This window comes from Pelophylax lessonae, assembly GCF_965119305.1.
Source record: "Pelophylax lessonae genome assembly, chromosome: 2".
Classification (NCBI taxonomy): Eukaryota; Metazoa; Chordata; class Amphibia; order Anura; family Ranidae; genus Pelophylax; species Pelophylax lessonae.
Window position 1 is genome coordinate 117,357,933 of NC_138769.1, and position 15,640 is coordinate 117,373,572.

Sequence of the window (15,640 nt, forward strand, 5' to 3'; positions counted from 1 at the left end):
GATAAACTTAGCTTTTAATTCAAGTCAGCAGTGACGGCTCCCATGTAGCTATTATGGGAATTTCTATTTAGTACCAAAAAATCAGGTAACCTTTATCAAATGCAGGATGTGGATATTTACTGTCAATTACATGACGTGTTTAGCACTCTGCACAGACCATTTTGCAGCCATGTGGTAGCTTAATTAAAAGAACCTGGAAATAATATCTTGATCTTTCCATGCAATATTTCCAGTTGGGTACAATGCATAGCAATAGATAGGTTCCTGTGAAAGTATAAGGGAACAGAATAGGCAATAATACTTTCTCAAAAGCTGACTTTTCACTTTGGTGATTCTAAGTTTGTTAGAAGCTGGGCTTTAACACCATCTAATATTCTAAGGTGACCTAATGTCCTCCATGTTTTCTTCCCTCTGTTATCTTTACATACACTATGACTGTGTGCATAGGATTACAGATGGAGAACTTCGCATACAGTCTGGCATATACGGCGGATAGGACTATATGCATAATCCTAACAAATATAATGGATCCAAATACAGTAATTAACGTTACAATCAAAAACATATATGACATTGGTTATATGACGTATCCTAAAAAAATGTAAGTAGCTATGGAGAATTCCTTCCATCATTTCTAAACATGATTTTAATTGCTTATTCTAAGAATGTGAAAACACCAGTTTAGGGAGTATGTGCACAGCCCTCTAAGTAATGTATCTTTGTTTTTAAATGAAGTTCTTTAACATGCATCGTTGAGTAGGTATCTCATGGCTTCGGTAAAATTTGTAAGACTGTCAACAGTGCAGAGAAGACTGGAAATTTCAGTAATACCTTCATAGTAAAAGTAAAAGGTGAACATTTTGTATGAACAAAGTGCAGCAGCAAAGTGGTCAGTCAGGAAATCCTTCATGGTCTCAGCAATAAGTTCTCATAATATGTCCAGGAAACCAAACTACAGAAGATTCCTTCGCCCAGTTAAAGGCACCAGGGAGTCTATGAAGTCACAAAAAAACATTGCCAGCACTTACGCTGCTGATATGCGTTTGTCTGGCATGCCCAATGCTGCCATTAGGAAACTTAGAGAAGTTGTCCTTCTTGCAGAGAAGGTTCTTAGAAATAATCTTACGAAAAGTGTAACGAAAGTCTCTAATTTTGTAAGCATATATGATGGGATTGACCACAGAGTTGGCATGAGACAAGATGATGGCTACATACATGACCCACCCTGGCTTTCTCTTGTGGAACTCAGGGTCAAAGAGGGTGATGCAGTTCAAGATGTGAATGGGCAACCAGCAAAAAGCAAACAGACCCACAATGATGGCCAATGACTTGGCTGCATTCACCTCCTTCTGAAGAGTGGTCCTTGAGTTGTCAGAACCGATACATTTTAGTTCAATTTGTCTCAGCTGTTTTCGGGCCACCATGAAAATCTTGATGTATATTCCCAGCATGATTAACAATGGAAGTAAAACGCACCCAAAGAAATTGAAGTACACCATGTAAGTCATTGTAACCACTTTTTCGAACAAACAGGAAATCGTTCTGTTGCGGCTAGATATAGTTTCATTTGAACCACAGTCTCCTTCCATGCAGTTCCAGCCCATCAGGGGAGTTAAGCCAATGCCAAAGGATAGAATCCAGAAGACAGCAATAATGGTTCTTGCTCTTTTTCCAGTGACCAGACTCTTGTACCTGCAAGGAAAAAAGTTGTTTATGTTAAAAAGTAAAATGTCTAAAAGTAAAGAAGTAATTTTCATCAGTTAAAAATAATCTGGTAGGTTACAGTGAGGAGGGCCAAAATGAACCAAAATACCTTCTACTGAGCCCGTATGGTAACCAGTAAAGCCTTCTTAGAACAGAATGTGTCTACATCTCTTATTCCATCACATTCGTAAGTACATTTTGGATGGCAAACTCCCTCTTATGCTGCAATTTGTATGACAAAGCTGCAATTGGCTTTATAAAATAGTAGTGTTGAAACTAGTGAACGCAGCGGCCAACTTTTTTGTAGGCTCAAATGCTAAATGTTTAGGTTCACCTTGAAACTTAAGCAGTAAATACAGATTTTTAATTTTTTTTTCAAGGGAAAAAAAAAAAAAAATCACTGTTTCCCACATCCACACAAGCGATGTGGATGCAGGGATCTCCCCCCACTGAGCTATTGTATTCTGACAACAGGGACTCCCCCATCTCCATCAGAATACACAGATCAGCGCTGCAGCCATTGGCTGCAGTGGGCTGATTGAATGCTGGTTTTCCAGCAGGACCATTCGACAGAAGCCGTTCTCATCACTGGCTTCTGTTGAACAGACAGGGCTACACACATACCAAAAATGATTCTGGTTCCTGCTAAACCAGCCGAATGTCGATGCGAGTAGCCTAATTTTATTAATTGGATAACTACAATCTGTAAATCAACCATCTGAAGATTTCCTGTGTTGAGTGCACATAATTCTAGATTCTGTGAACAAGCGGCACACGCCTGTGCACGATTCTATTTCAACATGCAGGCTGTCAGCTGCAGGTCTTAGGCCAGCAAAGAGCAGTGGTCCTGATCATGTGATCAAACGGCAGCAAATCACAGTGATCAAATGTGGGCTGGAGGTTTGCTGACAAATGTCTCCAGCCTGCAGATGGCATTGTGCCTCTCCCCCTCTATGGACAAAGAGGTACATTGTTAGAAATCATGAGAGGGTAATCTATTAAAACTGTATCAAATGAGCCTTAAAAAGCCTTATATTTCCTTCAAAAATGTAAACATTTTTTAGCCATTGTCTAGTTTATTGATGCATACTAATGCTGCTTTATTTGCTCTGTGCATAAAAGCTTTAATAAACTCTGGTCCTAAAAGCGTTAAGATTCAGATTTATTTTATACATGCAATATAAAATGTACTTTCCATATTGTTCATATGCCACTTCCTTGTAACCAGGACGACACTGTTTTGTATACAGTACTGTGTAAACTGCCTACAAAATTTCTATTTTCTGTGTCTTGCTGCTTTTCCCTGCACTTTTTTTTTTTTTTAACAGTAATAGGGCAGCTCGGGTGATTATAGCAGGCAAACCCTCTACTACTTAGCTCTCAGGAAGAAGGGAATTAAAGAAAAGGAATTTTGGAAACAGAAGCAGGTATAAAAATATAAAGAAATTAATATATCTGACATTGACAGGATTGTTGTTTTTTTTCTCAACTAAAAATGATATGCAGCACTGATGGGCACTGATATGTGGCACTGATAGGTAGCACTGATATGCAGCATTGGTGGACACTGAAAGGCGGCATTGATGGGCACTGATAGGTGGCACTAATGGGCACTGATAGGTGGAACTGATAGGTGGCACTGATCAGCACTGATGGGCACTGATAGGCAGCACTGGTGGGCAATAATGGGCACTGGTGGGCAGCACTGATAGATAGCAATGATGGGCAGCACTAATGGGGAGGGCACTGATGGGCGGCATTGATGGGCACTGATAGGCGGCACTGGTGGGCAATAATGGGCACTGGTGGGCAGCACTGATAGATAGCAATGGTGGGTACTGCTGGGTAGCACTGATGGGGAGGGCACTGGCAGGCAGCACTGATGGGGAGGGCACTGGTGGGCTCCCTGAGCCCTGATTGCCATCCCTGGTGGCCATGGTGGGCATCCCTGGGGTCATGGGGGGGCATTTCTGGGGTCATGGGTGGGCATCCCTGGTGGCTCCAGTGGCACCCCACCAAAAGGTCTGCACTGGTAATTAATGCTCTGATTACCAGTGCAGACCCCCCCCCCCCGTGTCAGGAGAGCCGCAAATCGGCTCTCCTCTATGAACTGAGGTAAGCCGATCAACGGCACTTCCTATTTACTATGTGACCAGCTGTGATTGGACACAGCTGGTCACATGGTAAAGAGCCTACATCAGGCTCTTTACCGATATAGGAGATGTGGGGTGTCAGAGTGACAGACCACAGCACCGATCGCTGCTCTGCGCGTGCCCCAATTCCCTATAGGGCGGGCGGGAAGTGGTTAAAGGACTCTTGCACACTGCTGCCTGAAAAAAGCTCAGTACAGCTTTTTTGTTTTACTGAGCTAAAATACAGCCCATTAATTGTAATGTGCCTATGCACACATGTGTGTAAACAAGCGCCGTGCATTTTTCAGTAAAAAAAAAAAAAAAATAGAAAAATCTGCTTTTTTGGTCAGTAATTTATGCCTCATGCACGAATCTGCGTAAAAGCACATTTACATAATGTGCAGGACAAGAAGGCAAGAATACGTTTTCGCGCATTTGTGTGAAAATTCGGGCGTGTGCCCAAAATTACGCAAACGCATATACGCCAAAATGCGTGTAAATACGCGCAAATACATTAAAAAAGAGGCTGAAAAAGTAGAGGCTCAGACAGGAGTATCATGCAAGAGGCCAAAGAGCTACTAAACCCAGGACCTGCATTCACTATTTCTGGTCTCCCACACTACACAGAACATGAAAATGCAATTATTTTAGTAAATATAAACTGCTAAATACCTTTTCTCATCAGCAGTATATAGCAGTCCTTTGACTTCTATGAGGTCTGGTTAAAGCTTGTAGGAGGAGTTTTCATTCTCCCATGACTGTCCTACGAGGCTGCAGGATCTCTGACCCTCTGTCTGGACAGTGCTGATTGGCCCTGTGCTGATCACATGCACTCTCAAGAAACAAAAACTCTCTAGCAATACACATTAAACTGAGCATGTGCAGAGTGACTCCAAAGGCTCTGTTCTATCAGAAGATGGGATGGGGACAGTGAAAGAAGAGGAGAATCAGAGAAGACAGGATAAAACAGCCTTTTTATACATTGCAGAGGATTAACCCCTTAGGTTCCACAGCGAGTATAACAAGCATGCATTACTGCATATACAGACTGATTTTACTGTTGTGGGTTTGGTAACACTTTAACACAAATTTACTTGGTAAAAGTACCCATCAGTTTGAAGTCTATGTTAGTCACAACTGCGTCACACTTCACTTGCCAATATGCAGCCAAAGTATGAATTGGCAACATATTACGACTGGGTTTTTATAAACAAATCTGCGGTGTGATAAGCAACATTTATATTTTAACAAATTAATAGATTTCACAATGCATTACTAGCGCAATACTGCCCTGAATTGTCCGCAGTGTCACCCCATAAACTCCACTGAGCTGAGAAGATTCTTGTCATATATGGTGCAGGTGACTTCACATACCAAGACGGCCTTTTCATCCCAGACCAGAAGTAAGGCCAAATATCAAAGTATGCATTTGCTCCCATAATGACCAGGCCATATTTTGCGATTCAGCACTTCGTTACTTTAATGGACAATTGCGCAGTCGTGCGACGCTGTAGCTAAATAAAATTGATGTCCCTTTTTCCCACAAATAGAGCTTTCTTTTGGTGGTATTTGATCACCTGCGTGATTTTTATTTTTTGCTCTATAAACAAAAAAAGAGTGACATTTCTGAAAGAAAAAACAATATTTTTCACATTCTGCTATATAATATTCCCATAAAAAATTAAAAATCAAAATTTTTTAACATTTTAGGCCAATTTTTTCTGCTACATATTTTTGGTAAAAATTTCAATAAGCATATTTTCTTTGGTTTGTGCAAAAGTTGTCATGTCTACTAACTACAGGAAAGATTTATGTAATTTTTATTGTTTTTTTTACTAGTAATGGCGGCGATCTGCATTTTTTTGCAGGACTTCGACATTGCGGCGGACAGATCGGACCCCTAACTGACATTTGTGACACTTTTGGGGGGACCAGTGACATTACTACAATAATCAGTGCTAAAAATATGCACTGTTACTGTAATAATGATACTGGCAGGGAAGGGGTTAACATTGTGGGTGATCAAGGGGTTAAATGTGAGCCTAGGGGAGTGATTCTAACTGTGGGGGGATGGGCTTGTGAAATGACCATAGAGACCTGCGATCCTATATAGAAGGATCACAGGGGCTCTATGATCATTCCAGGGAGAAGGGTCAGCTGACCGTTCTTCTCTCTCAGCGGGGAACGATCGCGGGTGTCAGGTGGCAATCGGAGCCGCCTTCCCCGTGTATCGGCTTCCCTGCTGACGAGCGGGGCAGGAGTGCGCCGCAGCTTCGCGCGCTCACCCCCTAGCTCCCTGCACACGACCGTCGTATACCTACGGCGGTTTGCGCAGGAGCGGCTGCCTGCCGCAGTATAACTGTGGCGGGCGGTCATAAAGTGGTTAATGTGGATTATCACGCTTTCGGAAAAAAAAAATAACGGCAAACCTCTGACAGAAAATAGGATTGAGGAGACGTGAAAACATTTTTTTTAGGGCGTGTTGTTAGTCCTTTATTATTAGCCAGTTAATTTCTCGAGTGATTAACATTCAACAGCTTCATGTAAGCGGTTTTCCTTTTGTTCTCTTGTCAGCAAATCAGATAAAAGATTTATAGAGAATGTGATCAATATAAAGGACATTAATCAGGTGACATTTTTGTTATACCAGTCAATAATTACCCATTCAAACTGAAGACTGCTCTCAATAATGGTCAATTAATGCAATTATTTCTCCTTGGAGTGATGCTTTGGTGACTTTTGCTAATTTGGCCTTTTCCAGCAAACATCATTGTTTTGAACGGGCGAATTAACATGCACACTTAGATTAATTGAATAAGTAAATTGACACTAATGGCTATGAAATAAAGTGACCAAAAAATAATGGGAAAGGAGACAGTTCCCTAACAGTCTCCTAAAACAGGACAAAAATTTACTTTCTCTGTACCTCAGAGTGAATACGCAAAAGGTAAAATTAAGAACATATTTTATTTATACAAAAGACATTATTATTAAAACTGACATATCTGAACAAATCAGAATGACACACACAATTCCTAAAATTACAAGGAGATGTATCACAAGTTGGTCTAACTATATAAGGATTCCACTAATACTTGGTATACTCCAGTAGGGAGGTCAAAGGTGTATATATATATATATATATACAGTATATCTGTAGAGAGGTCAAAAGGTATATATATCTGAAACATAATTACATATTACATATAGTTACATAGTAGGTGAGGTTGAATAAAGACAATAGTCCATCCAGTTCAACCTGTGTAGGTGTGTGTGGCTGTAATCATCTCACATACCCCTGAATGTTCTGATCCTTGAGATGCACGTCCAATAGTCTTTTGAAAGCCACCATACTACCCGCAGAAACCACCTCTTGTGGTAGAGAATTCCACAATCTTGTAGCCCTAACAGTAAAGAACCCCCCACGTTGCCTGAGGTTAAAACGCTTCTCCTCTAATCGCATTGTATGCCCCCGAGTCCACATGCACTCCCTTCGACTGAACAGCTTTTTTTCTAAGCTGAGATCTCCATTGAGATATTTAAAAATTGCTATCATGTCCCCCCTCAGGCGTCTCTTCTCCAGGGAGAATAAATCAAGCGATTGCAGACGCTCTTCATAATCAAGGTCCTCCAATCCCCTAATTTAATGGCAAATTACAGATAATACACAAAACAATATACAGTAGCATGTACAAATATAGATGCAAGACAATAGCTATAAATAGGGGGACGACGACGCTGGTGCTTACCATACAAGACCAACACACCAAATCAGAAACAGTGGCTCCGCCAATGCTCCCCCCTTTTCTTCTTAGTTTTCTTCCCCCTCCCTTCCCTCTCTCTTAGCTCTTTCCTTCCCTCCCTTCCTTTTCCCAACCCCCCCCCCCCATTTTTTCTTTGTCTCCTCTCTTCTTTATACCGACATCCCTATACATATTTTACTACATTATTACATATTTGTATGCATCCACCCACACATGTCCGCCATGGGGGAGCGTTGGCGGAGCCACCGTTTCTGATCTGGTGTGCTGGTCTTGTATGGTAAGCACCAGTGTCCCCCTCCCTCTTTATAGCTATTGTCTTACATCTATATTTGTATATGCTACTGTATATTGTTTTGTACATTATCTGTAATTTGCCATTATATTTCAGATATCACCTAAATGTGCCCCTCCTGAAGAAGCGGTCTCTAACCGTAAAACATGTAGAGGAACATGCACACAATGAGAAGCCACTATACCTTTGATTTCCCTACTGGAGTATACCAAGTATCAGTAGAATCCATATATAGCTAGACCAACTTGTGATACATCTCCTTGTAATTTTAGGAATTATGTGTCTTATTCTGATTTGTTCAGATATGTCAGTTTTAATAATAATATATTTTGTATAAATAAAATATGTTCTTAATTTTACTTTTTGCATATTCAGTCTGAGGTACAGAGAAAGTCAATTTTTTCCTGTTTTAGGAGACTGTTAGGGGAACTGTGTCCTTTCCCATTGTTTTTTGTCACTATGTGGATGATGGTACGTCCAATTATTCAAATGTATTCAAAAAGATATTCAAATTTAGGCTCGTCCCTAGCAGAAGAAAGGGACCAGACATAATCTCAAGTTCATAAATAACAATTGCCAAAATAACCCAACCCAAAATGTTCTCAAAAACAACAAAAAGAGTGGTCCTGCAAGCTTTGTTACAGCAATACTGTGGAAAGAATATGAACATTTTAGCTGACATTATCACTGCCAATTGCATAAGTACATGATAGAAGCACTGTACAAGTACAAATTAACCTTCAGTTTAAATTAGCTGAATTAAAATTAAAATTACTAAACTAAAAAAAAAGTTAAATTCTAGGTGGTTTAAAGCAAAAGGCGTATAATGATGAGTGGATGCACCCAATGACCTACTCTTCTTCTTTCTTGATGGCTAACCCTAGGCCCCGTTTAGTAGATATTATTATTGTCATTTTGCCTCCAGCTTCCTCATGTAACCACACTGTATTGTAATGCTTTTCCACCATCGGCAGAAAAATAAAAACAGAACAGCAAAATAAACATTTGCCTCATCAATGATGCACATTCTACATAATCAGTGCAGACTAAACGGCTTTTATTCTGGGTCGTTCTACAAACATAAATATCCGTAGGCTGTTTACTAACCTCCAGGCTTCAAATACTCTCACACTGGCTAGGGCAGTAGTGTCACTCGACACACAAAAAGCCTTCAAGTGGCCTGACATGTTTTATGTACTGGAGAAATGTGGCTTTGGCAAATCTTTCCTTACTTGGATACATATCTTATATGACCAACCATTAGCTCGTCTGGCTATTAATGGCAGAGTTTCTAAACCACTTTATATTCATTGAGGCACTCAAAAAGGCTGTCCATTAGCCCCATTATTGTTTTCGATTGCTATAGAACCCCCGGTGCAAATTTTTAAGGCTTTCCCTAGATATACAAGGCATGTGGATTTGTACTTTAGTAAAACGTGTCTCCCTTTACGCGGAGGACATGCTGCTTTACTTATCAGATCCTCAAAATACGATTATGAAGGTGTTAAAGACTATACACGACTTTGGGACCCGGTTTCCCGGTTTCAAAGTTAATTGGTCCAAGTCAAGTGTATTTGCGGTAGACTTGGGATCCCCCATCTCCCTTCCGCAGGAATGTCCATTGCAGGTTACCTCTTTATTCTGGTATTTGGGAATTCAGGTACAGCAACCTTTATCGATGTACATTTCAAATAATCTTCTCCACGGCATATCCTTATTCAAAACCAAAATTGCTAGTTGGAAAAATCTACCCTTGACCTTATAAGGGAGGGTAAACCTGTTAAAAATGGTTCTGCTGCCTAAATTTTTATATATCCTATCTAACAGCCAGGTGTTCATTCCCAATAGGATTTTTAAAGAAATAGACTCCCTTCTTTCTTCATTTCTTTGGTACCCTAAGACACCCAGACTCTCCTTAACCACACTTCAGCAACCCACATCACGAGGAGGGCTAGCCCTACCTAATTTGCGGCTATATTATTATGCCTCCCAACTGGTGTACTGGTGCTTTTCCCGCAACTAAATAATGCTATTACGACTGCTAAGGCTGCTGTGGTGACTTCTTATGAGATTTTGGCAAATATAATATATAGACGAATCGTTTCACCTACTGGAGGTACGGACCTGCTAAAAGTTTCCCTTACAATTTATAGCCGTTGTGAATCCATGTTACCTAATTCCCCTGAAACTATCTCACCCAATCAACCATTATGGTTTAATCCCACCCTCCCAAATTTTCTTACCCCTCGAGAGACCCATTCTTGGGCCAGGAAAGGTCTTAAATATATCCACCAACTTTACAGTAATGGCACCTTTAAATCCTTCCCACAACTTCAACAGGAAATCCAGATCCCGAACTCTTAGTACTATCGCTATTTTCAATTGAGACATGCCGCCTCAGTACAACTGGGTCTCAATGAAGTACGCCTGGATGACTCCTTACAGGAAAAAGAACTATTATGCAATCAACACTCTAAACTAATTAGCTCCAATTATGGTACTTTAATTCATAGTATTCCATGCCGCCTAGATATTGTTGCCCAGTGGACAGTAGATATCCCCGATTTGTCTGATGATAATTGCGAAGAGTTGCTCCACCGTTACTTTACTACCACAATTCCGGCCAAGGATAGATTGATCTAAGTGCATATTTTTAATAGGATATACTATACTCCACTCTGACTCTTTCAGATGAAAAGGAGAAACAACTCAGAGTGACATAAATGTCATACTTCCCATGGTAACCTTCTGCATATGCTATGGAGCTGTGATAGAACCCCCCCCCCCCCTCTTCTGGTCTCAAGTCACTCATTTTATTGCCACACAGTTTGACCTCTCTAATATCTGTAATCTGAAGTGGTGTATACTAGGGGTCCTGGAGGAAATAGATCTTTGCTCCCACCAAAAAAAAATCCTCCAGTTTCTACCATTCTATGCTAGGAAAACAGCGGTGCTACAGTGGATTCATTCAGAGATTGTCCTTATAAATCTTTGGAAGAATCTCATTAATCAGGTACTACCACTTTATAAACTAACTTATGAAGCAAGGGGTGCCCTCAAAATGTAATAAAGTTTGGGGATAATGGGTGGATACATTTGAAACTTGTGAATTACATGAATGTTGACCTGCTTAATTTACACCTTCTTAAACCATTACTGTATAAAGAGGTTGCCCTGTACCTAAATATTTTAAAGGAAATTTCTCATATGTGGAGGAATGCAATAACCTATGCCTGTGTATGTAACCTTTGCCTGGATCGGCTTATTGTACGTCCAAAAATGTTCCTGGCTAGACCACTGTTTTAATGTTGTTAGTCCCGTCTGGTTTATTTGTTTATTACTTTGTTTTTCTAACCCACATATTTACTGATCTTTGAACATATTATCAATGTTGTTGCTTAGATCTATGACAGCAAAAGGACTTAAATGCTTCAAAAGGAACATTTGTCTTGTAATGTTTCATTGTCCTGTAAAAAGGCTTGACATCTGTACTTTTTGCTTATTCTTGCTGATATGTAACAAACGTCAGAAGCTGTGCTAAAACCGTTTATAAACTACAATAAAAACAAAGTTTAAAAAAAAAAAAAAATGGCCTCCCGCGCCCTGTTCCAGGCTCGCTTACTTATATTGCGATTATGGAATGCACCTGAACCTCCGACCTTTCGGATGTGGCTAGAACAAATAGGGGGCACTCTCAGAATAGAAAAGTTTATTTACCAACATAGGGGATCTTCACAAAAATTCTCTAAAATATGGGGTGCTTGGTTGAATTGTCCGGGAATGGCCCCTTCTGACCTCATCCTAGACCGTTTACTGTCTTAAATGTGTAAATATGGGTTGGGGCTGCTGGAGGATGATTGCTTGATACTTTGGGGGTGGATTGGAGGGCCGTGATAATGATACTGTTTCAGGCACTGTTGTTGGGGGTTGTCTGCTTCAAGGGGGGTTGTGGTGTATTTGTTATGCACACTATTTTTATGAGGTGATGGTGATTTCATGATACTATGCCTGTACCGTGTATTGCAGTTTTACTGTGGTGTTGTGATTTTCTCTCAATAAAGATGTTTTCTGATTTAAAAAAAAAAAAAAAAATGATGCACATTATGAATTCTCCAGCAGGAGGAGAGTAGGTGTCAAGACCAGTGAGTTGCCACCCTCACCATATCATTATTGTGAGCATACAAAATGATCTCAGAGCTCCCCTATCCACCCCCAACAAGAGACAACATCCCAGAGAGACAACCATCATAATAAATCAACATAAATTAAATAATTAGTAGTGCACTTATAAAAATATCCAATTAACCCCTTTCATCCCCTATGAGAACTAAGCCAAAGAGGTGGGGGAGGACAACTCAGCATGAGTTTGAGCGCAGCTCGGTTCCCTATCTTGCAATTCTTGAGCGGCCAGATTATGTTTAACTCTATTGGCCCTTATAGCTGAGATGTAAGCCCCCTAGTGGTCACTCTAAAGGCTACCCACACCACCGGCAGAGAGGCAGTACCCTCGTTGAGCTCCCAAAACATCTTCAAACGTGGGAAAACTAAGGATTCCACAGAGGGCTCGACCACCAGAGTTGTTACTCAGAGCAAGAGATAACATAAACTTGCAGAGGAGTGTAGTCAGAGATCCCACCTGCTAAATAAGTGGCATCAGTTATTGAGGGCAGTAGGGCCGAGTTGGCGAAGGCCAAGTAAATGTGGGAGGAGAAGGCTGTTACGTCAGAATAATAAGAATATCCCCTTACAGCGGGGTGCTTCCATCGCCACAGCTCAACTAAAGCCGCGGACTCTGTCCAGTGTTGAAGTTCCAGGTTTTGTGCCCTAGCTGGGTTTGAGGTGTCTAAAACATAATCTAGGGTATTAATGAAATCACCAGCCACAAACAATTTTAATGGCACAATGCTGGCAACTTTCTCTAGGACTGTGTACAAGACCGCACTCTGGAAGGGATACATATTCACCACAGCCAGAAAACAGGATTCAATTTCCAAAATGACAATCACATAGCACCCCTGGGGAGCCGTGACCACATGCTCAATAGTACAGGCTAGCTTTTTATGCAATAAAATGGACGCACCTCTGGCATATGAGGAGTAGGTAGAATGTATAGTTCTCTGGATCCAGTTTATGTTAAGGGAGAGTGTTCTATTATCAAGCAAATGCATGGCCTGGAAGAGAACTACAATAGGCAAAAAAATTATTTGTTCCCCTTGCAGATTTTATAAGTTTGCCCACTTACAAAGAAACAAAGGGTCTATAATTTTTATCATAGGTGTATTTTAAATGATAGAGACAGAATATCAACCAAAAGTCCAAAAAAGCCCACATAATTCAAATGTTATAAATTGAGTTGCAGATCAGGGAGTAAAATAAGTATTTGATCCCCTAGCAACCAACATTAACCAATAATTCTGGTTCCCACACACTGGCTACAGTATGTGCTCATGTGGCACACAGATTAGTTCTGTCAATTTAAGAAGGTACTCCTAATGACAACTTGTTATGTGTATAAAAGGCGCCTGTCTACAGAATCTCTTTCTTCCTTTCAAACCTCACCATTATTTTTTTTTTTTTTTTAAGCCCGTAGCGTGTGAAACACACTCAAAAGACTTCACCCGGTGCATAAAAAAGTGCACACACACAAACGTGAGGAACACAAAAAGTGCACAGGGTGTGCGAAACAAATGGTCTTCCCTCCGAAGAGGTAGGACCCGAACCTCGATCCCCCGGGGCGCAAGACTCCTGACAGGGATTTAAGGTACTCATGGTCTGTCTGGCCGAAACCAGACTGACCCCGTTCTTCAGGGGGACTGCCGAAACAGCCCACCCCGAGTACTAAGTGGGGCTCCCCCGAAGGGAGACCCCATGGGAGAGGGCGAACTAAGCCAAAAGGCCATATCCACCCCCTCCCAAGACTCAAGGCAGGGCCCGAGGACCCACACCCTACAAGTCGTGCAAAAAAAGAAAACAAAGGTGACAAAGAAAAAGAGACAAACAAAACAAAGAGTGGGGAAGGGGAAGTGGGGAAAGTGCTATGGTGCCCTGTGAGGAACCAAGGCAGGCCTTCCAGCCGTTACCAAACAAACTATTGTTACCAGCTAATTAATTCAGAGAAGGATTGGAAGAAAGTGCTTTGGTCAGATGAGACGAATGTTGAGCTCTTTGGCATTAACTCGACTTGCCATTTTTGGAGGAAGAAAAATTCTGAATATGTTCCTAAGAACACCATCCCTACAGTCAAGCATGGGGTGGAAACATTATGCTTTGGGGCTGTTTCTATGCTAAAGGTACAGGCCGACTTTGCTGCATTGAGGGGCCAATGGACGGGGCCATGTATTGTAAAATCTTGAATGAGAACTTTTTTCCCTCAGCCATATCACTGAAGATGGGTTGTAGATGGGTCCTACAGCATGACAATGACCCAAAACATACTGCCAAGGCAACAAGGGAGTGGTTCAAGAAGAAGAAAATGAAGGTCATGAATGGCCTAGCCAGTCTCCAGACCTTATTCCTATAGAAAATGTATAAAGGGAACTGAAACTTCAAGTTGCCAAGCAAGAGCTAGGAAACCTTAAGGCTTTAGAGAAGATCTGTAAAGAAGAGTGGACCATAATCCCTCCTGAGATGTGCAAACCTGGTAACCAACTACAAGAAATGACTTACCTCTGTGCTTGCCAACAAGAATTTCTCCACCAAGTACTAAGTTATGTTTTCCTTTTTTCTCGATTTTTGGCAGATATTCTGTCTCTATCATTTAAAATACACCTATGATAAAAAATTATATACCCTTTATTTCTTTGTAAGTGGGCAAATTTACAAAATCTGCAGGGGATCAAATAATTATTTTCCCCACTCTATGTGGGGACTTTGAGCTTTATGGTATTGCAGCACCAGGGATCTTTTACATTTAGAATTTAGCCCCCTGACATTTCAGTAGAGAATTTGTAGTTTACTCAAACAACAAAGATTGAAAACCTATCAAAGACAGGAAAATACAGGGGAGGGGGGCACCCCCAGAAAAACTGGATACAGAGAACTACAGTAGTCATGCAATAAAGTAGAAGTAGATATTGTGTGAGGCAAATTAGGAACCCGGGACCAGACGAGGGGAGAACAGCCCCAAAGGTGGCCTGGGCACCCAGAATAAAGACAAAAAAGAAAAAAGCAAATCAAAAATGGTAGCCCCAGTTCCCTGTTTGCTATGGCCAAACAGTCCATAAAAAGAAAACAGTTCCAGAGAGACTTTAGCCCCCAAATCATTATGCTTTTTGAGCAAGACAATTTCGTATTGTAGCCAACCATGATCACTACACTTAATTTCATTACTTGATATCTCTTACATGTGAACTGATGAAAAAAACAATAAATAAAAAATGCATAAAAACAAAAGGCATGCTACAGCCAGTAGAAAAGCCTGTTCCCAGACAGCATGCTGTAGAAAAGGACATTTGCTTTCTGTGTGAAAGCAGTGGTTTCTCTGCAAAGGTCAGGCACATCACTGCTGAGTCAGATCTAAAGCTCCCCGATCTGCAGTGATCGTGAGCACACAGGGCTAGGGTTCTTCCCTGGTAGGGGAATGGTTTTACTACTCGGGATGTGGCTGCTTTGTAAAGAAAATATACTATAAACCACGGAACACTATTTATTTTGATGCACCTCAAATGTGTTTAGCTAGTTTAAAATTTCTTTGGACTTTAACCATGGAAATAATTAAAGATGAAAAATGGACCAAACACAGGAAAGAC

General features: G+C 40.9%; 1 protein-coding gene across 1 annotated transcript in view; it reads right to left on the reverse strand.

Annotated features, from left to right (window-relative positions):
* Positions 1-262: 262 nt before the first annotated feature.
* The window catches only part of ADORA2B (adenosine A2b receptor), a 141,135-nt gene continuing 125,757 nt past the window's right edge, over positions 263-15,640 (reverse strand). The window contains exon 2 of the mRNA XM_082247589.1: positions 263-1,692. Coding sequence (XP_082103715.1) covers positions 1,002-1,692 — 691 coding nt within the window. The 3' untranslated portion in view covers positions 263-1,001. The remainder of the gene's footprint in view (positions 1,693-15,640) is intronic.